General features: G+C 39.5%; 2 protein-coding genes across 30 annotated transcripts in view; one reads left to right on the top strand and one right to left on the bottom strand.

The window, feature by feature from the left end:
* Positions 1-12,316, bottom strand: part of RBKS (ribokinase) — a 112,162-nt gene extending 99,846 nt beyond the window's left edge. For all 5 annotated transcript variants that reach the window (XR_010580643.2, XM_074012089.1, XM_065527655.2 and 2 more), the window contains exon 1: positions 12,185-12,316. Coding sequence is in view for 4 of the 5 variants with exons in the window: in XM_074012089.1 (XP_073868190.1) it covers positions 12,185-12,273 (89 nt within the window). In the remaining variant the exon portion in view is untranslated. The remainder of the gene's footprint in view (positions 1-12,184) is intronic.
* Positions 1-27,694, top strand: part of BABAM2 (BRISC and BRCA1 A complex member 2) — a 493,921-nt gene that overhangs the window by 26,259 nt on the left and 439,968 nt on the right. For 12 of the 25 annotated variants that reach the window (XR_012422532.1, XR_012422530.1, XR_012422531.1 and 9 more), the window contains exons 1-2: positions 12,667-12,770; positions 16,462-16,613. Coding sequence is in view for 13 of the 25 variants with exons in the window: in XM_005576244.3 (XP_005576301.1) it covers positions 16,486-16,613 (128 nt within the window). In the remaining 12 variants the exon portion in view is untranslated. Of the gene's footprint in view, positions 1-10,664; positions 10,712-12,666; positions 12,771-14,307; positions 14,376-16,461; positions 16,614-26,853; positions 26,910-27,694 lie in introns of those variants that run through there. The other 13 variants (XM_074012086.1, XM_074012082.1, XM_045368624.2 and 10 more) reach the window with 5 other exon arrangements.

The following is a 27,694-nucleotide window of genomic DNA, read 5'->3' as shown; positions in this document are numbered from 1 at the left end:
ATCATTTCTGTTTAGGAATATGAAAAAAGTTTTGGAGATGATTAGTGGTGATGTTTGTAAAAAAATGTGGGTGTACTTAATGCTAATGAATTGTAAATTTAAAATGGTAAATGTTATGCATATAACATATATGCATATAACATAATAAAAATGGCAGGTCTGAAAAAAATTCTAAAGGACAATACTACTAAGTACTCTGATACTGATAATTGCAATATTAGCTTTGTTTTCTTTTTCAAGGAAATTGGTTCTTACTAGCACTTCTGAACACTTTGTCTCCTGTAAATCCAGTACATGTCAAACTTCTGAAATGCTACTCAAAACTTCACAGTAACACAATGTGTTAATATTTGAGAGCCAAAAGATAAAAACTTTAATCCTGGCTCTAATCCTAATTAGGTATTAGCTGGGGGAAAATCAGTTAATTCTTTCTAGACTTGTGCTTCCTATATTTAAAATGAACAGGGTGGTCATTTCAACACAAAAATGAACTCAAGTTTCTTTGCTACTCAGATATTCTCTAGTTCCACAGTACCTAAGTTCCCCGACAACAATTTACACATTATAAATATCTTTGTTACATGGGTGGTTGAGCTTTGTGTAGTTTTTTTTTTTCCTTAAGAATGTTGTACTGGTATATGGAAGATTCTATTTCGTATTTTAACATTCTATTTTATGTTTATATCTTCTGTCATTTCATTGCCTCCATTTAATATTTGCAAACTTTTTGAGCTAAATTTGTCATTAGCGTCTCCATTACAATTATGAAAGAATACCTGTATTTTTTCTTAAATCTCAAAACCAAATTAGGACTTTTTTCCCCTAGTGAGAATCTGACTATCTCTTAATTATTTGATAACATTTATTTTGATTTTTAAGGAATATAACTGCCCCCCCCCCCATAAAAGTAGTAAGCATGGAATGCTTTTGTTCTATCAGATGGGATTCTTTCCAAGGATCTACCTTCTAGGTCTTGTCAATGTGGGAAAGTAAAGTTTCAACATTAGTGTTTTCTTACAAAAGATCAGAGAGCGAATGCTTGATTCATGCCCACTTTACTAAACAGTTGTTTCCAACTATTTTAGCCCCTAAATATTTCTTCTTTTCTTTTCTTTGTTTTTTTTTTTTTTTTGAGACGGAGTCTCGCTCTATTGCCCAGGTTGGAGTGCAGTGGCATGATCTTGGCTCACTGCCAGCTCCGCCTCCCAGGTTCATGCCATTCTCCTGCCTCAGCCTCCTGAGTAGCTGGGACTACAAGTGCCCGCCACCACACCTGGCTAATTTTTTGTATTTTTTAGTAGAGACGGGGTTTCACCATGTTAGCCAGGATGGTCTTGATCTCCTGACCTCGTGATCCGCCTGCCTCAGCCTCCCAAAGTGCTGGGATTACAGGTGTGAGCCACTGCGCCCAGCGCCCCTAAATATATCTTTAGGCTTTTTCCTCTTTTTGATTCCCAGCACTACTGTCCTAGTTCGCACCATCATCAACATTTCTGAGTACTATTGCTTTACCTTTCAAATGGGTCTTCCTGTCTTCAAGAAGAATGCCTTTGATGCCTTCAAAACATTGGCTTCTTTTAAATCTGACTTTAGCACTAAGTGAACTATGTGAAATATAAATCTGGCTGTCATTCTTATACTTTGAGCCCTTCGCTGGTTTCCAGGGCCTACAGAATAAAACCAAAGCACCTCAGCATGGCTGATTAGGCCTTTCATCACCACTGTATATCTTGATGTTCTAAGATCCAAGGGTTGCTGCCTCAGCATGTACCATGCAAGCACCTCCATGATTTTGCTTCTGTGTGTAACCCCAGGTGGTGGAATGTCTTCCTTCCCCTTTTTTCTGGGTTAGCACCTGCTTATTTTTAAAAATTTGGCTCAGGGGGCATCTCTTCCAGGAAGTTTTCCCTGTTCTCCCGCATAACCTGCAGGCACTTACCACGTCATACTATAATAATCTCTTTTTGTGTCTGCCTTCTTCTTTGGACTCTAAATTCCCTAAGAGCAGTGCTATGGTTCAAATGTTTGTACCCTCCTAAACTCATGTTGAAATTTAATTGCCAATGAAATGGCACTGGCAGGTGAGACTTTTAAGTGGAGTTTAGGTCATGAGAGCTCTGTCCTCATGAATGGATTAATGCCATTATCATGGCAGTGAGTTTGTTATCAAGGGAGTGAGTTCCTAACAAAAGGACAAGTTTAACCTCTTTTTACTTCTCTCTCTTCCTCCCCACCCACTTTATTCTTCTACCATGGAATGGCACAGCGATTTCACCAGATGCCCTTGATCTTGGACTCTCCATTCTGGAGAGAACCATGAGCCAATACATTTCTGTTCATTATATTTAATGAACAGAACTTAAAGGGGTTATTACCACTGACCCCACGGAGATACAAATAACCATCAGAGAATATTATAAATCCCTCTATGCACACAAACTAGAAAGTTTAGAAGAACTGGATAAATTCCTGGACACATACACTCTCCCAAGACAGAACCAGGAAGAAACTGAATCCTTGAACAGACCAACAATGAGCTCCAAAATTGAATCAGTAATAAATAGCCTACCAACTAAAAAACAGGCCAGGAGCAGACGAATTCACAGCCGAATTCTGTCAGATGTACAAAGAAGAGCTAGTACCATTCCTACTGAAACTATTCCAAAAAACTGAGGAGGAAGGACTCCTCCCTAACTCATTCTATGAGGCCAGCATCATCCTGATACCAAAACCTGGTACAAAAAAAAAAGAAAATTGAATCCAGCAGCACATCAAAAAGCTAATCCACCATGATCAAGTAGGCTTTTCCCTGGGATGCAAGGTTGGTTTGACATATGCAAATCAATAACTGTGATTCATCACACAAACAGAACTAAAGACAAAAACCACATGATTATCTCAATAGTTGTAGAAAAGGCTTTCCATAAAATGAACACCCCTTTGTGTTAAAAACTCTCAATAAACTAGGCATTGAAGGACCATATCTCAAAATAATAAGAACCATCTATGACAAACCCACAGCCAACATCATACTGAATGGGAAAAAGCTGGAAGCATTTCCCTTGAAAACCAGCACAAGATAAGGATGCCTCCTCTCGCCACTCCTATTCAACATAGTAGAGGAAGTCCTTGCCAGAGTAACCAGGCAAGAGAAAGAAATAAAAGGCATTCAAGTAGGAAGACAGAAGTCAAACTATCCCTGTTTGCAGACGACATGATTCTATACCTAGGAAACCCCATAATCTTGGCTCAAAAGCTCCTTAAGTTGTTAAACAACTTCAGCAAAGTCTCAGGATATAAAATCAACATACAAAAAATCACTAGCATCCCGATACACTAACAGTCAAGCCAAAAGCCAAATTAAGGATGCAATCCCATCCACAATTACCACATACAAAAAATAGAATGCCTAGAAATACAGCTATCCAGGGAGATGAGAAATCTCTACAATGAGAACTACAAAACACTGATTGAAGAAATCAGGGATGACAAAAACAAATAGAAAAAACATTCCATGCTCATGGACAGGAAGAATCAATATCATTAAAATGGCCATACTGCCCAAAGCAATTTACAGATTCAATACTATTCTTATTAAGCTACCATGACATTCATCACAAAACTAGAAAAAAGAATTTTAAAATTCAAACGGGGCTGCACATGATGGCTCACACCTGTAATCCCAGCACTTTGGGAGGCTGAGGTGGGTGGGATGCTTCAGCTCAGGAGTTCGAGACCATCCTGAGCAACATGGCAAAACCCCATCTTTGGGAAAAAAAATACAGAAATTAGCTGGGCATGGCGGTGTGTGCCTATGGTTCCAGCTACTCGGAGGTTAAGGTGGGGGGATTGCTGGAGCCTGGAAGTTGAGGCCGCAGTAGGTCATGATCACATTGCTGCGCTCCAGCCTGGGTGAAAGAGCAAGATTCTGTCTCAAGAAAAATAAGGCCAGGCGCAGTGGCTCACCTCTGTAATCCCAGCACGTTGGGAGGTCGAGGCTGGCAGATCACCTGAGTTCAGGAGTTTGAGACCAGACTGGTCAACATGGCAAAACCCCGTCTCTACTAAAAATACAAAAATTAGCCAGCTGTGGTGGTGCGGGCCTGTGGTCCCAGCTATTCAGGAGGCTGAGGCAGGAGAATTGCTTGAATCTGGGAGGTGGAGGTTGCAGTGAGCCAAGACTGCACTACTACACTCCAGCCTGGGTGACAGAGTAAGCCTCTGTCTCAAAAAAAAAAAAAAAAAAATAATAATAATAAAATAAAATAAAATAAAATAAAATAAAAATTCACACGGAACCAAAAAGAACCTGAATAGCCAAGGCAATCCTAAGGAAAAAGAACAAAGCTGGAGGCATCACACTATCTGACTTCAAACTATACTTCAGGGCTATAGTAACCAAAACAGCATGGTACTGGTACAAAAACAGACACATAGACCAATGGAACAGAACAAAAAGTCCCAAAAATAAGGCCACATACCTACAACCATCTGATCTTTGGCAAAATGGACAAAAACAATCAATGGAGAAAGGACTCCCTATTCAATAAATGGTGCTGGAATAACTGTCTAGCCATGTGCAGAAGACCAAAACTGGACCCCTTTCTTACACCATATACAAAAATCAACTCGAGATGAATTAAAGATGAATGTAAAACCTGAAACCATAAAAACCCTGGAAGACAACCTAGGCAATACCATTCTGGACATACTACACAGCTATTAAAAAGAACAAGATCATGTACTTTGCCAGAACATGGATGGAGCTGGAGGCCATTATCCTTAGCACACAAACGTAGGAATAGAGAGCTAAATACGGTATGTTCTTACTTATAAGTGGGAGCTAAATGATGAGAACACCTGGACACACAGATGTGAAGAATACACACTGGGGTCTACCTGAGGGTGGAAGGTGAAAGGAGGGAAGAGGATCAGGAAAAAGAACTAATGAGAACTAGGCTTAATACCTGGGTGACAAAAAAAAAAAATAATAATACCTGGGTACCACAAACCCACATGACGAATTCACCTATATAATAAACCTGCACATGTACCCCTGAACTTTAAAAAAAATAAATTACCCAGTCTTAGGTATTCTGTTATGGCAGCACAAAAGGGACGAAGACAAGCAGTAACAGTGTTTTCCGAACTGCAGTATTCTTAGTGTTTAGCACACTACAAGTATTTCAATATTATAAACAAGTCATCAAAATACTAGAGCAAAACTCATCACAAAGTCCACCTTACTTTGTTCTCCTTGGAATACAGACATGAAAAGCCTAAGGCACAGAGAGCTGGCAAAGGAATGGATTGCTAAAGGAACTGCTTTGTAATAGTACACAGTAGGTGCTTTCTTTGTCATATGCTTTTTTTTTTAAGAGACAGAGTCTCCTCACCCTGTTACCTAGGCTGGTCTTAAACCCCTGGGTTCAAACAGTCCTCCCACCTCTGCTTCCCAAAGTGCTGGGATTACAGGCATGAGCCACTGCGCCCAACCACAATTTTTTAATGTATATTTTCATTAAAGGGACATAGTAAATTTCCCACGAATGGGAATGGACAAAAACAATCAATGGAGAAAGGACTCCCTATTCAATAAATGGTGCTGGAATAACTGTCTAGCCATGTGCAGAAGACCAAAACTGGACCCCTTTCTCACACCAAATACAAAAATCAACTCAAGATGAATTAAAGATGAATGTAAAACCTGAAACCATAAAAACCCTGGAAGACAACCTAGGCAATACCATTCTGGACATAGGACAGGCAAAAATTTCATGGCAAAAATGCCAAAAGCAATTGCAACAAAAGCAAAAATTGACAAATGAGATCTAATTACATTAAACTTTTGATATTAGGCAATACAGCTGATAGAACTATGTTTAACAAAATACTAATTTAATAAATGATTGGTAACTTATAAGCAACTTTTCAGATCAAATTAAGAAGCAGAAAGAATAATGAAGGATGATATTATATTCCTCCAATACTGGAAAGCATGATACTTTTTGGATTAATATTCCTTTTTTAGTTTCTGAAAATGTGACTATAAAAGAGATTTCTCTGTTTTAAATACGACCAGCCAAGAGGCTTCTTGACTCTCTAACCTGTGTCCCAGTTAGAAAGCACTGTATTATGTCAAACAAATATAAACTTTGATAGGTACAGTATAACTCTTTTTTATTTTGTATGTTTAACAGGGTCTCAGTCTGTTGCCCAGGCTGGAGTACAGTGTGCAATCAAGGCTCACTGCAGCCTCAACCTCTGGGTCTCCAGTGATCCTCCCACCTCAGCCCTCCAGGAGTTGGGACCACAGGCTCACACCACTATGCCCAGCTAATTTATGTATTTTTTGCAGAGACAGGGTTTTGCCATGTTGCCCAGGCTGGTCTTAACTCCTGAGCTCCAGGGATCCACCCGCCTCGGCTTCCCAAAGTGCTGGGATTATAGTCTTGAGTCACTACTGTGACTGGCCATAACTTTTTTTTAAAGTAATCTAGGTCCAATGCTTCATCCACTTTGGATCTAAAAGTTTCTAAATTCACTTATTCCACTATTCAATTAAACCTTTTGAAAATTAGGCACTTATTTCCTGATTTGGCAGGATTAAATTTAGACGCTTATCTCTCAAGCCATCACTTTTAATTGGCAGCATGTAAAAAGATAACACAGAGTTTTAGTTGACATCAGAGTCTATTGCCATGGAAATATAAACATAGGTTTGTATTAAGCTTGTCTCAAAGCAAGTTTTAGGACTGTAGAGAGACTGGAAGAGAGACAGGAAGTCAATTTTATTAAAAATCTATCCTCTAAACGTTGTAGTGCCCTAGGAGATCAGACCCTCAGTGATCTCATCCAGCCTCATGGCTTTAAATACCATCTATACACTGATGACTCTGAAATTTATATCTCTGGGTTGGACCTCTCCTTGGAACTCCAAACTCTTGTATCTGTCTTCTTGACCTCTTCAGTTGGATGTCTAGTAGGTACCTCAACCCTCCCATGTCCACTCTGTGCCCCTGATACAGCCCTCTCCCACCCAACTTTCTCTGCACACAATCTTCTGCATTTTAGTAGAGGTCAATTTCCTCTTCCAGTTGCAGAGGCTGTAGCACTTAAGAGTAATCCTTGACAGATCTCTTACTCTGCAGCATATCCTGTCAACTCTACTCCAAAAATATAATCAAAAGATGCTTTCTCTCCACTTGCACTGCTTTCCAGCTACCATCATTTCTTGCCCAGACTGTTGGAAGTGACTCTCAATTTGTCTCCCTGCTTCTGTATTTGCCTTCCTTCATGCTATTTATCCTCACATAGCCCTTAGAGAGATCCTATTAAAATCAAAATAAGATTATACCACTCCTCTGCTCAAATCCTCCACTAGCTTTTCATCTCATGCAGAGTATGATTCAATGTTCTTTAATCACTGATTGCTCTCTCCTGACTCCTTTTTTCTTCTTCAGCCACACTGGACTCCATGTTCTTCACTGAACAGGGCCTTCAAGTATGCTATCCCCTCTGCCTGGAATGCTCTTCCCTCACATTATGACTTGTTTTCCTTCCTCCTTTAGGTCTTTACTCTAAATGGCCTTTTCAGTGAGGCTTTCTGAAGCCAGTAATCTAAAGTTCCTATTCCCATCCCTCTTTACATGTTTAATTTTTCTCCTTAGCTTTTATCTAACATACTATGTATTTATCTTATTTCTACTGATATTGTCTTACTAGAATGTAAACTTCATGAGGCAGGGATTTTTGTCTGTGTTTTCACTGCTGTATCCTCTGCACATCGGGAAGTGCCTGGCACACACTATAAATTCAATAAGTATTTCTTGAATGAATAATTGAAAAAATGGGTGATACAGGTCATAAAAAAATAAGGATTACTCATGAAAGCATGATTAACAAAGGCCTATGAGCCTAATGTCTAAAAATGTTCACACTTTTTTTTTTTGGGGGGGAAATCTGTCTTTGGAAAATCTTTGACTTTATATCCCATAAGACCAGGGTTCATTTCTTGTATCTTTGTAGTGTGTAACTTTAGAGATGAGTGTTCAAGAAGGAAGAGGATAATGAGAAAAAGTATTAAATAATTTCAATTGTTTGTCATGCTGTATGAGCTAATGATTTTTAAAAATTATTACTACATAGGACTTACTACTCATAGCTGACTGAAATTAGAAATGAAAAAACCAGTTATTCATTGATTGAATTAGCAGTGTCTGGCACACAGTAATGTAATATATAAAGTAAGTTGGGTTTGGATGCCATCCAAAAGGGCTTAGTTATTGAAGCAGTTTTATTTCTGAAGTGATACTAAAGAATAGGCATGGGTGTCCAGGTTACAGTTAAATTTAGGAATAAGGCACAGTAATAAAGATACTATCTTTAGACTTGAAAATTATAAATCCTTAGTTGTTATTCCTTATCAGTTTATAAAGTTAACAATGAATGTACAGACTACAAGCTATCAAATGTACTGTAGATGAAAAGGGCAATAAACACTAGTCAGAGTTAGAGGTGGAATGATATAATGGAAAGATAAGAATTGGGGCCAGGCACGGTGGCTCACGCCTGTAACCACTGCACTTTGGGAGGCCAAGTAGGACGATAGCTTGAGCCCAGGAGTTTAAGACCAGCCTACGCAATACAGCGAGAGCCCATCTTTAAAAAAAAAAAAAATAGAAAATATATATTTAAAAAAATAAAAAAGAAAGGTAAGGATTGGGAGACCTGGGTAGCAGCCTTTACTATGCCACTCACTGGCTGTGTGATTTGGAGTAAGTCATTGAAGCTTTCTTCCTTATCTCACCTGTAAAATGTGAGGATAGAATGATAGGTTCAAAGAGTCTCTGAGAACTAAGTATTGTAGGATTTTTTACTTCAAGCTTAACCACTGTGGTAGCAAAAATAACATACTCTCTGCTCCCCTATCCCAAAGGATGTCCACATCCAAATCCCCAGAATTTGTGAATATGGTGTTACATGGCAAGGGGAAATTAAGGTTCCTAATAAGCTACCATAAAATAAAGAGATTATCCTGAATTAATGTAATTAATTCCCCTAATGTAATCACAAGCATTCTTATAATGTAGAAGAGGGAGCCAGAAGACTGGGGGTCAGAGTGATGTGATGTGGGAAAGACCTGAACAACCATTGCTGGCTTTGAAGATGGAGGAAGGGGCCATGATGAACCAAGGATGTGGGCAGTCTCTGGAAGGTGGAAAAGGAAAGAAAACAGAGCCTCCTCTAGAGTCTCCAGAATGGAGCCCAGCCCTGCTGACACCTTGATTTTAGCCCACTGAGACCCGTATTAGACTTCTGATCTCCAGAACTGTAAAAAAATAAACTTGCGTTACTTAATTATTAAGTTTGGTAATCTGTTACAGCAGCAGTAGATAATTAATATAATCATGATACTAACTGTAACTAGAAAAGTTGCACCCAAGTTTATCACAGATGTAGGGTTTTAAATGAAAATCCTATACTCTGATTTCTGTGAAGATCTTCAGAGTCATAAGTAATGAGAGACCATGAAAAGTTTGTTGAAAACCTGTGGGAATTAGTAGTGAGAGTCTATACGGGAATAAAATTTTTACTAATGATTTTACTAATGATTTTTTACTAACGATTTTACCAATCATTAGTTAAAATTTTTACTAATGATTTTACTAATGATTAGTGAATCATTAGTAAAAATTTTACTAATGATTAGATTTTTACTAATGATTCATGTGAAGAGAAGAAACTTGGATATTTTATGAAGGAAAGAATATGGGCAAGAGGAGAAATTATTCTCTGGGCTTCAGTTTATTTACCTAAAAACTGAAGGACTAGAATAAATAATTTCCAGATTTTTCTAGCTCTGAAATAAGATTTTAAAACCCTGACGGATACTAAAATGGGCTTTTGACACCACTCCCCTACCCCACCCCACAAAGTATTATAGTTATTTTTAGTATCTGATGGTCAAGCTTCACAGAAAGTTCTTAGTTTGGTAACAAGGAAATGGCTCTGAATTTTAACCCTGACACTTTTATTTAGGTAGTATGTATGAGAAAACTTAATTTTCTTTTCTTTTTTTTTTTTTTGTTTTGAGATGTTTTGCTCTTGTCGCCCAAGCTGGAGTGCAATGGCGCGATCTCGGCTCATTGCTAACTCCACCTCCCAGGTTCAAGCAATTCTCCTGCCTCAGCCTCCTGAGTAGCTGGGATCACAGGTGCCAGCTACCATGCCCAGCTAATTTTTATATTTTTAGTAGAGATGGGGTTTCACCATGTTGGCTGGGCTGGTCTCAAACTCCTGATCTCAGGTGATCTGCCCACCTTGGCCTCCCAAAGTGCTGGGATCACAGGTGTGAGCCACTGCGCCTGGCCCACTTTAGTTTTCTTACTCTTCTGCCACTTCACATATAAAATCACGGTAAACATTTAGCTAGGTGGATTTCGCATGGGATGACCATTTTAGATGAAGGTTTACTGAAGGTTTATTCTTTATGTAACTAAACTTTATGAATTTTTGATGAAACTTTTTCTAAAGTGAAATACATGTCCCATTTTTATACAAAATTTAACAAGTACCATATAACCTTTTATTGAAAAGAGTCATCACCAGTAAAAGCAATTGCTATATTGTGTTGTAAACACAGTGATGTTCTTTCTACACAGGTGTCTGTAATCTATGGCCTGCAGGATGTTCTTGTAAGGCTTGGGAGGTAAGAATGGTTTTTACATTTAAAAAATGTTGTTAAAAAAATGTGACCTAGACCATACATGGCTTGCAAAGTCTAAAATATTTACTATCTGGCCCTTTACAGAAAAGTTTACTGACTCTTGCTCTAGAAAAAGATGTACAGGCCTCTTCAACAAATGTCTCCAACTAGATTCAATTTTATGCTCTGTCACCAAAGGAAAGTATTTTTATTTTGGCACAGTGTCTGACAAAATAGTTCTAATATTTGTGGAAAAATAAAGGTCACTGATATTTAAAATTCTTTTATTGCTTCTTCTTGTTACATAGTCTCCTACTCACCCTCAAGTTTTCATCAGTCACTATAACTGCCTCTAGCAGTCTCTCCTCTCTACTCCCACCTTTCTAATCTCAGTGGAAATTTGGCAACACAGCTTATAAATATTTTAAGGTAAGGTTAAATTGGTTACATGAAGACCCTAGACCTATTTTTTGAGTAGAATACAGGTGGTTTGGTGCAGCAATTTGGTGACTTATTTTGATTGCCCCAAGGCTTTTTTGTTTAGTTCCACTTTCTCTAATACCCTTTGGAAAAGCAACATTTCAGGACAGATGAGGTGTTACTGTAGTATACCTGATCATTTTTATAACATAAAAGTAGCATTACATCTGAAAAGATATTCATCAAAAGACTGAACTGCAGTAATTGGAGTGGTAGGATTTTCTTGGAATATCTGAATTTATTACTACTTTTACAATGAACATACTTTACTTTTATAATCAGAAAAGCTACCTTAATTTAAAAAAAAGATAAATCAGAAGGATCTGTTTACTCAGTCTTACTGACCTAACTCAACAATTTTCATTTGCCATATTTTCTATCATAATTTGATGATAGTTTTTAGTGGTTGTAAATACTGTGTTTATGTTTTTATTTTGATTCATACCTGGCTTGCTGAAATATACGCTGTAAATATAAAATACTGCAGTAATGCCGACAATCAACATGGGGAAAGCTGACAGACTTTTTTACTTCTGCTCGACTCATTATTTTATACAATAAGCTCAGACGAATAATATCCAAATTGGATAATGTTACGCTTGACAAAACACTTTACTTCATTTAGTCCTCACAACAACCCTGTGAGGTAGGCACATTCTCGGAGGAGGTAAAATGACGTAGGCAAAGTTCCCTGGCTCGTTTGGGGAAAGGCTCAGCAGCCGGGCCAAGAAAGGTCTTTGGGGAGCGCTTTGAGTAATATTAGAGATTTCACTAAACCCTGGCCTCTTATGTCCCCTCCCCTGAGGTTTACCTTTACAGACTCAAATTCTTTCATGCCGGGAAGGCAGGCTGAGGGGTTCGAAAACCTGCAGCTCATACCCAAAGCTAGCACGGTCTATCCCTGGAGACCCAGCGCCCAAGAGCTCCGCTGGGCGCATAGCGCACGGCACACCTCCTCCCCCAAGCCGCAGACTCAGTAACTCGCCCCGGACTAACCTGACCAGGTCGGTCATGCAGGAGCCCACCACTACCACCGCCGCCACCTCCTCCTGCCACTGCCTCCAGGGTTCCCCAGACGCCGCCATCGCTCAAAGGTGCTGCTGTCCAACCTGGACGCTGACCTCTGCCCTTTGCCCAACCCTGTAACCAGAGACGCCGCTCCTGCCTTCCCTAACGACGCGGGCCTTTCAGACGCCTACGCGGGTCGCCCACCTGACTGCCCGAAATCACCCCGCCCACCAAGTGTCCCCTCTTCTTCCTGGAATAGTCTCCGTGCACAGCCTCACGTAACAGGGCCCTCCTGATGTGGCAAGACTCCGCGCTCCTCGCCACTCACGGGGCAGGCACTGAGGAAGGAACTGTCAGGCACCGCGGGGACGCCTTTCCGAGCGCCCGGCTCGGCGCGGCGCGGGGGCGCGCACGCCGCCCAGCTCTGGGGCCGCAGAGGGGGCGGGGCGGGACGTCCGGGGAGTGCGCACGCATCCGGCCCGCGGCGCGCGCGCAGGTCGGTGCGTCGGTCGGGGGCGCGCTCGGGTACCTGTACCCCACGTAGTCGCCGGTTACCGATCGGACTAAGTTCCAGGTACCTGGACTGGGGCTGGTGCGGGGAGGTTGGATCCCGAGTCGCACAGGTGGCGTGGAGAACCGTGGTTTAAATATGGCCAGGGGACTCGCCTCCTCTTCCTATGGGGAAGGCCCCCCGTTCCAAAGATGCCCTTCTCATCCCCATCACGCTGATCCCCTCAAGAACGAGCCCCCAAGGCCAGATGCGTCTCTTTCTCCATGTATGGCCCATCCCCTGGTCCCTGTAAACCCCGAGTATTAGTTCCTTGTTGCCTGATGAGGGGAACCATACAGTTTGGGAGAGGGGAGAGTGTCCCTTTTAAGACGTCCCCTAGAGTGGGGTGGTCATTCTTCGGGTCTGAGCTAGCTTGTTTTTCTCGAATGTTGCCCCTTGGGGGAAATTGCTTCCCCAGTGTAACTTCCCTCGTGCGCTGTATGACGTCGACGTGACGCAGCAGGATGCCACCCCTTTCCGTTCCATGACGTCAGCAGGGCACATGTTTCCGTGTTTGTCATCTATTTTTAATTGCAAGAACCTGGATGGCGCTTTAGACGTCTTTGTAATCCCCAGGCCTCTCATCAAAGGACCTTTTGTAACTTTATTTTGGGGTAGCAGACCCTTGCAAAAATTGTAATTTTGCATTTTCCTTTTGCAATACGTCAAAATCAGGAAATACAAATTGCAGGAGAAGCATTCAGGTGACTCTGACCACCATAAATATTTGTATATCTGGGGTGTATTATAGTGCTGCCATGCGTAAGAGTTACTACCGGTGGTGACTCCCTGTCCATGTACCCAGTTCACTGCACCAAAGGACCAGTGTTTTTGGCTAAGTGACCTCTGATTTTGGAGTCATTGTATTCCAGCCTCCCTTGTTTTTTTTTTTAAGAGAAGTCACACCTCCTCGTGGTTGAAATAGATTTTAAAACTGCGTGAAACCTTGCACTGTCAAAAAATAGTATTATGGCTGCCCTAGAAATAAAGAGAATTCATCCCTAAGGTGTCATTCTAAAGTCACGACCGTTGCTGAATTAGAATGTATTGGTGTCACTTTTAGTATGGTTTGGCTTCTAGAGCAAGGTTGTTCCTTTTAACATTTGTCTAGTGAATCACTCTGAACAGGTTCAGCAGTAGCCCAGCAATAGTCCAGTGTGTTTTTAGTGGTAAAGCAATCATTTGTTTAAATTTGTTACTTTTTGTCTGTTCACATTTTATAAGATATACGCTTTAAAAAATCACCTTGATGCTTTTCTCTTTGGTGATCGAAGTTATCAATGTTTATTTGAGAGGAAGATGGGTATAGTGGACTTGGAGAAGCCGGATTCGAATTCTGATGCTCCAACTTCCAACGTTCAACAAGTTACTCTATTTTGTTGAGCTTTAATTTTCTATTTGTCAAGTTTCTTTAGCTTCCATTTGTCAAATGGGAACAATTATTGTTCTCAGGGAACAGAGTTGGGGGAAAGTAAATGAAATTACAGATAGAAAGTAATATAATGCCTGATAGTGGGTAGATAGATGTCTAGAATGTGTTGGTTCTGTTTCCTTCTTTTGTAGAAACACGAGATAAAGTAATAATAGGTACTGTGGGAAAAAACACAGAAGAACAATTTTGTAATATAGGTGAGACCCTTTTACTTTTTTATAACATGGGTATATTTATACTTAGCATATGACTTTGATAAGCATCCCTTCAAGAATTGTGACATAGACATGAAGGTGGAAATGTTGGCGAATGGAAAAAAATAGGCTTCAAAATTATGATGTGGATTAGTATACTGTTCAGAATCAAATGATAATAATTACCCATATTATCTGCAAAATGGGAATTAAAATTCTTTACTACCTCGGGCTTGTGAAGATCAACTGCAGTAGTATATATGGACGCTCCTTATAAGTGATAAAACATTTTAAAAAGTACATGATTTTTATGATTGGTAGTACTGTGTTAGATGTTTAGTCTTACTTTGAAATGAGAGAATAGTCGGTGGGGGTCATCTGTTAAGTGGTCAGAAGAAGAGCTTGTTTTATATTTACAAAAAGGATGATTTTGGAACTGAAGTATAAGTATAAAGGTGTTATAAGTATCTTGAAGATACTTCTGGGTGTCATCACTATATAGGGTCAAAGTGTTATTTTTTGAGCTATCAAATTAGCAAATAAATTTATTATTTACTATCTGAAATAATACATTGAAACAGGTTCTACTTTTCAACATTTATTTTAGCAAGGACTTGCAAGTTTTCATGTGGTATAATGTATGAAAACTAGAACCAGAACATCATTTACTGGTAACTTGCTGGAAATTAATTTTCTTTTGATGTGGCATTATTCTTTAAAATTGAGGAAGGAAACGATCATTTGAATCGACTTATTCCTCTGAAGGAAGAGGCTTTCATTTAGAAATCTATTAAGAAGAATTCGTGTACTCTCTCCCCCAGCCCCTGAGTTTCCAGATAATTTAGATATGATGTATTGGTTCTACTTTTGTGGTTTTAAGTGTAAGGACTTAGTGCCTTAAAGTCAAATACCTTAAGATCCGTGTTAGTCTGTGTTGCTTGATAGCTGCATAGGTGATGTTTTCATAATTTAATTGTCAAGTAGATTTTTGCTATATCTATCCCTTGGGTTTTGTTATGTCTATTCCCCTACCAAATTTTTTTTGGGGGGGGGCACATTATCTTCTCTCCATACAGAAATATTTCTCTAACTTTTGTCCCCTTACTCATTTATTTATTAAAAAATGTTTATTGAGTGTTTAGCATGTGCCAGGTATTTCTGTTAAACCTTGGGGATTCAAAATGTAGTCCCTGCAGGGAAGAGATCACATAAACAGGTAGTTTTACTACATTGTGGACGGAAAGATTATTAAGAAAGGCATATCAGCAGTGGGCCGGGCGCAGTGGCTCACGCCTGTAATCCCAGCACTTTGGGAGGCTGAGGTGGGTGGATCATGGGGTCAAGAGATCAAGACCATCCTGGCCAACATGGTGAAACCCTGTCTCTACTAAAAATACAAAAATTAGCTGGGCCTGGTGGCGCATGCCTGTAGTCCCAGCTACTTAGGAGGCTGAGGCAGGAGAATCACTTGAACCTGGGAGGCGGAGGTTGCAGTGAGCCGAGATTGTGCTGTTGCAGTCCAGCCTGGCAACAGAGTGAGATTCCGTCTCCAAAAAAAAAAAAAAAGGTATATCAGCAGTAAATAATTTCTAGTAAGGAATAGTTGCAAGCAGGTTAGCCTGTTGTAGGGTTTTATATGGTATTATCCATCAAGTTTTTACTCCTTGTGGGGACACAGAGGGAGAGATTGCTAACTCAGTGATGTGTGTGTTTTTGTGTTGGGATAGAGGATTGCTAGCAAGGGCTCCTTGGACTCAACTAAAATAGAGCAAGCCAGTTGTGAGATAGAGTGGGACCACTTTAAGTAGAGTATGGCAGTGTAGAAATCAGCTTTGGGAAGGAAGAGGGAATTGTATTTCAGGGGTTCCTTCTGTTCCTGAAAAGCAGTGGTGTAGTCCCAGTCCTGAGTAGCTGAGAAGAAGTGAGGTGGTTTCTTCTGGAAGATCACTGGAAGAGGCTGCGCTAGAGATGGGAAAGGAATTATTTATTCATGCAAGAGGAACTGCTGTATGCTGTCCAGTTTTCAGGAAGCGTGTTGTATCTAGTCCATTTGTAAGCCCTGATCATCATTCTTTCCTTCTACTTTCAGTGGTGATTTACAAGTCAAGTTAAAATGTCCCCAGAAGTGGCCTTGAACCGAATATCTCCAATGCTCTCGCCTTTCATATCTAGCGTGGTCCGGAATGGAAAAGTGGGACTGGATGCTACAAACTGTTTGAGGATAACTGACTTAAAATCTGGGTATGTACCAGAATGAGTTCAGTGAATGTACCAGAACCAATTCAACCTTTACCTAATGACAGCCCTTCCTTACCAGACTCATAAAAATTGACCATGACAGAAACCCACCAAGTCATCATCTCATCATATTTTGATTCAGTTGGTTTTGTTCAGTTCTTGACATTTTATGTTTCAGGTTATTTTATTTGTGTTCTGGGTCATTGTTTTATGACTAGAATGTTCATGTCTTTTTTCTGTTTTTTCTTTGTGAAGAGCATGCCGTCAGAGTTTTAGAAGTGTGTTTTTCATTCATTGGCTTGTTTTCTTATTGTGTTTGCTGCAGTCCAGCAACAAACATATTCTGAATCTGATATCATTTGATAAACTCTCTTAATATGAAAATTATAAAAGCTAGCCAAAATGGGTCATTTCTCACAATGGGGTTGAAACAGTAAGATCTCACACCTAGAAATGTTGCATTAAAAAACAGATTTTTTTTTTTTTCTGAAACAAATTTAGATTTACAAAAAAGTTACAGAAATACTACAGGAAATTAGCATTGTTACAATATTGTTAATTGTCCTACAGGTTTTATTTGAATTTCGCCAGTCTTCCCATTAATGCCTTTTTCTTGTTCCAGGATCCAATCATCATATCTCCTTAGTCTCCCCAACAGTGACAGTTCCTCAATTTTTCTTTGCCTGTCATGACCTTGATGCTTTTAAAGAGTACTGGCGACTTATTTTGTAAAATGTGCATCCACATGGGTTTGTCTAATGTTTTCTTTTTGTTAGAGTGAAAAATATGTTTTTTCCCAAGTGTAATACAGATGTGTTGTTGTACCATCCTCAGTGCATCAGATCAGGGAATATATGATGTCCAGATGCCTTTTTACTACTAAGTTAACTTTGATAATTTGGTTAAGTGATCACTGTAAAGTTAACTGATTTTTCTCCTTGTAATTAGTTAAGTACTGTATTTTGCTGAGAGATGCTTTGAGACTTTGCAAATATCTGGTTTCTCATCATCCTTTTGTCCATTGATTTCAGCATCCATGGATGATTCTTGCCTTTATTACTACTTTGATGCTTGTCTAAGAGTGCTTTTTCTCTTTTTCTCATTCTTCCCCATTTATTAATTTGAATTCTACTATGAAGAAACACTCTTCCTTTTCCTTCAGTTATTTATTTATTCAGTTATTTACTTATGCCAGTATGAATTGTTAGGTATTTATTTTTCTCTGTGGGTTATAAATTAAATATTATTATCATTTATTTTGTTGGTCAGTTGTTCCAGCTTTTTGTCATTGAGAACTCTATCAAGTGGCTTTTGTGTCCTTTTGACATATCCCCATCATTTTTGAGTACTTTCTTACTAGAAATGTTGCCTTTTTTAAAAAGATGGAGGAAATTTCATTGGACTCTGGGATTTGTGGGAGGCATAGGCATTGGGCACTAGGGCAAGTTTGCACGGGCCATGTTCAAAGTACCTTCTTGGATATGGCATCCACAAATGGAGCTGTTGGTATGGACAAAGATGCAGCCAGAAATCTCACTGACCTGGTCCAGGGCCTCCTCCTGAAGAACCTGCCATAGCTTGGGCTGGGGCAGCTAGCTTTAGAATGAGTGGGGCTCCTCGGGCGTATACTGTACTACTATTGTCTAGTCTGGTCAGTATAGATAACAAAGATGATGGCTGGGGTAGGGGCAGCCTAGATTCCAGGTGGTAGAGTTGCTTCTTTCAAGGGCATCTACCTTTTGCCATTTCCCATCTCTTTCCACTTAGGTGCACCTGGAATCACTGGGCCAGGGCCCCATGCCCCGGTCTGGCAGCCAGATGTGCCGATAGAAGCCTAGTCTCTGCAGAAACTCTTCTCTAAGAGTTAGTTCCATTACACACTTGAACCTTACCTTGGTTGGGCTGGTTCCAGGTGGAATTAAGTTGCGCCGGCATTCAGGCTAGTGGCTAGTGTATGTCAAAGTTCCCCCTTCTTCCACTGGTAGGTTTTATTATCTGTTGTATCCACCTCCTCCATGAAGTTCTCGTATATCTTGTCATAGAGGATGCCCACCATATTGTCCTCTTCACTAGACTCCAGCAACTGGGCCAGCAGCTTGTACCCAGCTGGGTCTGGAGCAGCTTGTGTCCAGCTGGGTCTGCACTGCTCAGCTGGGTCTGCCATTGCTTCCCAGGTGACAGGGCGCTCATGGTCTCTGTGAAAGATCTCTGGTGATGGTCATGTCACTGTCTCTGTGGGTAGTACTTTTCACACATGTCCACCATGATGTCACATGAAGCTGATTTTTCAAGGTCCTTGGTCTGCACCCTCTCTGCATCCCGTAGTCTGGCAGGAGGCAAAGCAATGTGCATGTCAGTGTCTTGTCACAGTGGATGGTGCCCTTGTGTGTCTCCATTCATGGCAGTGCCATGAGGTTGCTGTGGGATCATTTGGGTAACAGGATGGACTCTGAGAGAAGCATGCAGTGCTGGGTTTGGAGGGGTGTTGGCAGTGGCGGCAGCAGCAGTAAAAGTAGAAATGCTGTATTCTTGATTCTCTTTCATCTTGCTCCTTGTTAGACTCTTTTGCCATTTGCCATCTACACGTCTTGCTGTTGTTTGACTAAGCTAAAGACTTGGGTATCAGAATACTGACTTCGTTCTTTAGTGGTAAGATAAAAAACTAAGACACTTCTTTGGAATAGTAGGATTCTTTTGAAAACATCTGATACTATCTTCAATTTCATTAATCAAATACTTATGGAGCATTTACTATTTGCTATCCATTTTGCTAGTGTTAGGTTAGTTCCTTTTTTGTTGAGGCAAGAGGATTTGGTAGAAAGAACTCTGGTGGAGTTGGTAAGAAGAAGGTTTTAACTTTTTTTTTTTTTCTTCTAGAAGTTAACTATACACATTAGGGGATTTACAAATTAACTTGCATCCTTAGATAAGCCAGGGATCGGAAAGTGACTTTTTAGGCTTTTTTTTTTTTTTTTTTTTTTTTTTACTGGTTTAGAATTTTTGCCATTTAGTCAAGCATCAGGCCTGGTGCTCAGACAGACTTCCCCAGCTTTTAAATGGTGGTAGGAAGTGGAGATTCTGAAATAGAGACTGCATATAGGATTCATTCAGTCTGAATTTCCCACATTATTATAGACAATCTAGATACAGATTGGAGCCTCCTAAATTACAAAATGCTTTCTTTAGATGGACTCCATCTCTAATTGAAGTCATCAAGATCAGATCTCAAGAGGGTATTTTCCAGTTTCCCTCACTGCAATTTTTGGCCTGCAGAAAGTAGAGTGATGTACTTCCTTTACTGTGCTCATTTCTTCTCAGTTTGTGGTTTTGACTTTGATTTCCTCTTTCTGGGATCTTTAAATCAGTGTATTTTTCTTCTGGGTCTGAGAATAAAAAGATTTTCAGATGGATCACTGGATATTTCAGAGTAACTTTTCAGGTTTTCCCACACTTTCATGTTTCTTTCCTTCTCTGATTAAAAATAGCATCTTTATGTCTGCACTGTGCTCATCTCTTTTTTTCTGTGTTTTTGAAGGTTTAAAACTGTTGATCTTTTCATAAGTTCCTTTGGTTCAACAAGATTGTGCCTAATCCTGTCTATTTTCTTTTCCTGCCCACCTCAGGTCTTCTGGACCTATCCTATCTTGCATTTTACTGCTAGGAACAAACACATTCTTCTTTTATTGGAATGGGGTGAGCTTGGAGAAAAGAAGGCATTTCAGATGTCCATTGATAGTCTTAAGTCTGTGTAGCCAGAGGCAGTTCCCATTTTCTCACTGGATCTCAGTTTTTTATCCATAAAATGAGCAATCAGATTAGATGACTAAGGTTTTTGCAGGTCAGAAGTCCTGCAAAAACACTCAAATGTCCATCAACTGATGAATGGATAAACAAATTTGGCATATCAAAAATAGAATATTATTTACCCATACAAAGTAATGAAGTACTAATTCACAGTACAACATGATGAACCTTGAAAACATTGTGCTAAGTGAGAGAAGCTCATTATAAAAGGTCACATAGTATATGATTCCATTTATGTGATGTGTCCCGAATAGGCTAATCCGTAGAGACAGAGAGTAAATTAGTGGGTGCCAGAGGCTGGGGGAATCAGAAGTGACTGCTTGAGTGTGGGATTTTGGAGTAACAAAAATGTTGTAAAATTAGTGGTGAAGGTTGCATCGCTTTGGGAATATATGAAGAATGATCAAATTGCACACTTTGCAGTGATTTTATGGTATGTAAATTACATCTCAGTAAAGCTGTCATTAAAAAAAAAAAACCGAACAACCTGAGTTGGGCACAGTGGTACAGGCTTGTAGTCCCAGCTACTCGGGAGGCTGAGACGGGTGAATCACTCGAGCCCAGGAGTTTGAGACCAGCCTGGGCAACATAGCTAGACCCCTTCTCTAAACAAAAATAAAGAAAAAAAATAAAACCAGCCCATCAACCACGAATGTTCATTGACCTGAATGTATAGGATGTAGAAATAAATCTTTCTTTTTTAGCATGTCACAGACATTCTTTTCAGAGGTATTGAAGACCTGACGGGGGCCTGATGGCTAGTGGACTGCTGACTGGTGACTGGTATATGTAAAATGATATCAACCTGAGATTCTTACTCTTTGTATCAGTATCCTGAGAAACCAGTTGGCATTTATCAGCATGAAGTCTTGTTGCTTCTTTTTCACAGATTCCCTTTTGGGTGTTCTCAAATTCCTGAATGTTTAGTTGAAGATTTAAGTGCAAATAGTGGGATCTGATGACAAATTTGAAATGAATCCACTAGCCCTAGCGTTTTTTTTTGTTTGTTTTTTTGTTTTTGAGATGGAGTTTCGCTCTTGTTGCCCAGGCTAGAGTGCAATGGTGCGATCTCGGCTCACTGCAACCTCTGCCTTCTGGTTTCAAGCGATTCTCCTGCCTCAGCCTCCTGTGTAGCTGGGACTACAGGTGCCTGCCACCACGCCTGGCTAATTTTTTGTAGAGACAGGGTTTCACCATGTTGTCTAGGCTGGTCTCAAACTCCTGACCTCAGGTGATCCACCCACCTTGGCCTCCGAAAGTGCTGGGATTACAGGTGTGAGTCACCATGCCTGGACTAGACCTAGCTTTTTCTGGACTAACTGCCTAAAAAATATGTGAAATTGCATTTAATGACATTTAATATGTATGGAATTTACTTTCTTTAGCTGCAAAAAATAAATAAAAATATCTCTACCCACATTCATAAAATGATGTGAAAGGCCTTGTTAATCTGGAACATTATTGATGCCTTATATGTAGTACTCGTCTGAAAGATTCAGGGAAATTCTTTAGAAGTTCATTAACAATTCCTTCTTCAATCCTTCCATCAGCCGAAGTGTGAATTTCTCGTTTCTGCAACAAAACAGTGGTGGAGTTAGGGAAAAGAATGGCTTCTTTTTGGTGTGTCACTTTTGGCATTTACGTTTCTTTTAGCTCTTCAGCAGACACAGTTATGAGAGGTAGGATCTACATGTCTAATTTCTATTAACTCAAAAAGGTATACCCTATAGGACACAGTATATATAAAAGGTATAGAATTAGGAGACAATTTTTAAAGGTCACAAGAAACAGTCTTGTTATTACATGTAGCCACTTGCCCTTGAAGAGATAAGGTCTAAGTATCTATATTCTAGATCTGGTTCATAGGTGAAATAGGCAAGAACCTAATCGAGGCAAGATTTCTTTCCTTTTTTTTTTAAAATAGCAATTCATATATATTTCTCTAATGGTACCTAGATTTTTCTACTTTACTTAAGATTATGTATGTTTCTAAACCCCATTGCTAGGCCATCAGTATCTTAGGGGCCAAGTTCTTGTTTAATTTATGTTTATACCTCCTTAAGGTCTATCTTGGTACTTTTCACATGTAATGTAGTAAGTAGGATTTGAATGGATAAATGAATGAGTTAGATGTTTTCCTTGAGAAACTACTTGTTTTGGGGATCAGAGTGGTTTGTTCTTGTGGTTTGTAAGGATTTTTATTGGCCTGATAGTGTATTGCTTACATTCTGTTACACATAATTCTTTTTAATGACATTCCCTGAAATGAGTTGACATTTTTGAAATTATAGTAGGCCGGGTGCAGTGGCTCACACCTGTAATCCCAGCAGTTTGGGAGGCTGAGGCAGGCATATCATGAGGTCAGGAGATCGAGATCATCCTGGCTAACATGGTGAAACCCCGTCTCTACTAAAAATACAAAAAATTAGCTGGGCATGGTGGCAGGCACCTGTAGTCTCAGCTACTCAGGAGGCTGAGGCAGGAGAATGGCATGAACCCGGGCGGCGGAGGTTGCAGTGAGCTGAGATAGCACCACTGCACTCCAGACTGGGTGACAGAGCAAGACTCCGTCTCAAAAAAAAAAAAAAAGAAATTATATAAAGTGTATTATCTAATACTGGATTTACTCTTGTAGGTAAAATATAGACTGAGATCTGAAGGGACCAAATTGTTAATTTTAGAGAATTATTCCATGAGCTTACTGAATGTTTATTAGTTCTTTGCTCTGTGTTAATTTGATCATAAGCATGTGCTATTTGTAAGATGCCATATTTTGTCATTTTTAGTGATTTTTCTAATCTTGAAAATGTCTAAGTGTCTGTTCAGCATTCTGGAATGATGCCTGGCAAATACAACAGTGGGGAAAGCAGAGAGGCTCACTGCAACCTGTGGCAGCTGAGCCTCAGTATCTTTTTTCAGCATATTGCAGTGACTCAACCTTACTGGCACATGGCTGTGTTTGGGGCATCTGCTGTGACATCTCATCCGCCCACAACTACCTATTGCATTTTTTTTTGTCCATGTTCTGAATTTCATTACTCAGTTAAAAATAGATACTCAGTGTAAGTACTTGATTACTAAATAGACAGAACAGTTTTAAAGGATGAGTGCTGTAAGCTTTGAAGACTGATCTCAGTTTGGCTGCATGAGTTTCTCTAGCTGGCAATCTGAATCTTTATTAGCCTTGTGTCTGGAAGGAAGCTGCTGCCCTGGGAGGCAATAGTTTAATTTTTGTCTATGGCCGTACCACCTTGATTGCGCCCAATGTCGTCTGAAGATGGGCAGTTTTTTTTTTTTTTTTTTTTTTTGAGACGGAGTCTCGCTCTGTCGCCCAGGCTGGAGTGCAGTGGCGCGATCTCGGCTCACTGCAAGCCCCGCCTCCCGGGTTCACGCCATTCTCCTGCCTCAGCCTCCCGAGTAGCTGGGACTACAGGCGCCCGCCACCGCGCCCGGCTAATTTTTTGTATTTTTAGTAGAGACGGGGTTTCACTGTGGTCTCGATCTCCTGACCTTGTGATCCGCCCGCCTCGGCCTCCCAAAGTGCTGGGATTACAGGCGTGAGCCACCACGCCCGGCTGGCAGTTTTTAATAATTTAGATTTAGTTGTTCACTTGACTTTTCTGTACTTTTCCCTGATCTCATTCCCCTTTTTCCCCGTGCCTGTCTTCATACTTTATATATTCGTTATACATAAATATATTCCTCAACAGTATTATTTTGCATGTTTAAAAAGTTTGTACAAATGATATACTATATATATTCATCTATATCTTGCCCGTTTTGCTTAGTATAAAGTTAATGAGATTTTTCTGTGTTGATATTTACAGCTTTGGTTCTTTCCTTTGCACTGATATTTTGTATTCCATTGTATGAATATACCCTTAATTTTAAATTAGTTCTTCTGCTGATTGACTGTTACACTGTTTAAATTATTTTTTTGACAAAGAGTGCCACAGTGAACATTCTCTCACATGTGCACGGGAAAATATGTATGAGAATATTTTCTGGGACAGTTTTTTGAACTGAGTGTATTTATCCATTAGTAGTTGTAAAATCAATTGAGTGAGTCACCCCAACATTAAAAAATGAATGAGAACAAAATGGAAACTCTCAGAATGTGTCACAGTAAGAATAAGCACTGTTTTGTGAGTTTTCATTTCAGTTAAATAAGTAAGTATGCGTATACTGGGTCATAATGAAAATATGTGTGATGACCAAAAAATTTGAAAGCTACCCATCAAAGGTATATTCCTAGAAATAGAATTACTAGCTCTTAAGATGTATACGTCTTCTATTTTATTAGATATTGCCAGATTATATAAATTTCCTTCCATCAGAAATGAGTTTCTACTATTCTATAGCCTCACCAGTACTTGATATTGTCAGACTTACATTTTTGCCAAGCTGATGAGGTGTGACCTGGTATCTCATTATGGTTTTAATTCGTACTTCTGTGATTGCTATTGTAATAAAAAGTCTATTAATATGCTTATTGGCAATTCAGATTTCTTCCTTTGGGATATCCTTTGTTCATCTTTTCAGTGGATTGTTTGTATATTTCTATAGATTTTAAAGCATTCTTTATATATTTTGGATACTGACCTTTTGGTAATTACATGTATTACAAGTATCTGCAAAAGTCTGTGGCATATATTCTTATTTTAGTGCTCCTGACATCCAAGAGTTTTGATTTTGATGAAGTTACATTCAACAGTATTTTCTTTTTTAGATTTGGATATATGTGCCTGTGTGCACATGTGCGTGTGTGTGTGTGTGTGTGTGTGTGTGAGAGAGTGAGAGAGTTTTAAGAAATCTGGGCCTATCCAGAAGGCACACATCTTTCTTTAATAATTTTAAAGTTTTCCTGTTTCCTTTTTTGGTCTTTAAATGGAAATTTATTTTTTCTATAATATGGAGTGAGATAGAGATATAGTGCCCCCTGCCCCCACCATATGGATAATTGGTTGACCTAGCCTCATTTATTGAGAAGGCCATCCTTGCCCATGGGTGTCAAGTTTATATCACATATGGGCCTGTTGCCAGGCTTTCTGGTTTGGTCAGTCAGACTCATTGTCCTTGTGCCAGTTCCATACTTTCTTAACTATTACAGTCTTGTGAAATGTCATGATAGCCAGTAGGACAAATTCCCCCCTTCCATCTTGTTCTAATTCTTAAAAATTGTCTTGTTTAACCCCATGTTCTACATACCTTTTTGTAACCTCATTTAAATAGTTGTATACTGTTTCATTAGGAAACATACCATAATTTAGTTAACAAAAAAATCCTCTTTTTAATGAATTGAGAAAGATAAATGAAGGGAAATTACCCTGATGAGGGGCAAATTGAGAAGTGAAGGTTAGAGAAGCTCTCTCTGAGGAACTGAAATTCAAGTTGAATCATGAAATATATGAATATAGTAGTCCCCCCTTATCATTAGGGGATACGTTCCAAGACCTCCCCCATGGATGCCTCTAACCTCTGATGGAACTCTGTTGCCGTCAGTCAGAACATGTTTATGTTGGTGTCTTCAACCCACAAATTTAATGCCTTTTCTGTCTCAACTGAGCACGTAGCACACGCTGTAGCTGTTATTTTTGCAATTTGAGGTGCAAAGCAAAACTAGCACAAATTTCTTTTTCCTTCTTCACAATTTCATGAATAGAAGATTTGTTTTTATGTTAGGTCTTAGCAACACCAGCATATGATTGCTTTTTCTTTCCTTATTAAGTCAAGAACTTTTACCTTTTTCCTTAAAGGAAGCACTTTATGGCTTGTCGTTAGTGTATCTGAATTGCCAGCATCACTACTCTTGTGCTTTCCCGAAGCACTTTATTAAGTAAAATAAGGATTACTTGAAGTCAAGCACTGCTGTACCGTGGCAGTTGATCTGATCACCAAGACAGCGACTAAGTGACTAATGGGTGGGTAGTGTAGACAGCTATGCTGGACAGAGGGATGAGTCATGTCCTAGGCGGGACAGAGCTGGAAGGTGTGAGAACAATCTCAGAACAGCATGCAATTTAAAACTTACGAATTGTTCTGAAATTTTCCATTTAACATTTTCAGACCAAACATTGCTTTTTCTTGACCAAGTGTCAAAGTTGGCCAAGGGTAACTGAAACCACAGAAAGCAAAACCATAGATAAGGGGGGACCACTGTACATCAAAAGTCTTAAATTTGCATGGTTCTTGGCCCAATAATTAACATTTTGCTGATACATAGGAATATATACATCCATATGGGCACATTTTATTTTATGGTCCCAGAGAAAGACCTCCAGATAATCAATCTGGCAATCCTCCAATAAAAAGGCCAGGATGCTGTTGATAACACTACAGTGAAGCTCAGTCGTTGACAACTCCACCCACGTATAAAGGGCTTCAAATTTACATGTTAAGAGATGCATTCTTTAACAGACATGCATAGCCAGAAATCATCAGTCTGAGGAAAGCCATCAACATGAAAGACAGAGAGCAAAACAGAGACAATGCAAGGTACAGAAGAATTTTTTTAAAGCTATAATTAATATCCTTGTAAAAATAAGAGAAAATACTGCATTCATGAAACTATGACAATATGTCTGTTGGGCCGACTTCTGTACCTGCCCAAATTATCAATCAAATTTAAAACTAGACATTTTCAGACTTTCAAGAACTCAAAAAGTTTATCTCCTTTTCTCCCTTTCTTAGGATGCTAGTGGAATATATGTTCCAACAAAGCAAGAAGGTAAAACAAGAAAATAAGTGATTCAATACAGGAAGGGAAGACCTAAAATAATAGCTGTATGGCAGACCTAGAGAGCAATCAATACAGTTAAAGCAGTTCTTCCATACTGCACACCTACTGTTAACTGTTTTACTAGATGTTTTATCATTTAGCTGCTATTGTGTAGGAATTCAGTTGTTTATTGGCATATATGAAAGCAAACATAGAAGTTAGATTGAAGTAGAATCAGAAGAGACATTGGAAAATTTACTCAATAGTTCAACAATCTTTTATCAGAACACTTAAGATGACTTTGGAGAAAAGAAAAGTAGCCAGGACCAGAAGAAATAAAGCAAGATTTGACTGGGGAGGGTCAGATATGGGCAGAAGCTGGAAGTCAGATTGAACAGGGGTTGGAACACAGGGAACTATCTTTAGAGGGGTTGTGTGGCAGGTTAATGTGATGGTAAGCATGTAAGTTTTTCAGTCAGTAAGGTCTGAGTTTGTATCCTAATTCTACTGCTTACAGCTTAATGACCTTTGATAGGTCACATAACCTTTTGGTGCTTCAGTT

This window comes from Macaca fascicularis, chromosome 13 (assembly GCF_037993035.2).
Source record: "Macaca fascicularis isolate 582-1 chromosome 13, T2T-MFA8v1.1".
NCBI classification, from domain to species: Eukaryota; Metazoa; Chordata; class Mammalia; order Primates; family Cercopithecidae; genus Macaca; species Macaca fascicularis.
This window is presented reverse-complemented; position numbering and strand designations above follow the sequence as displayed.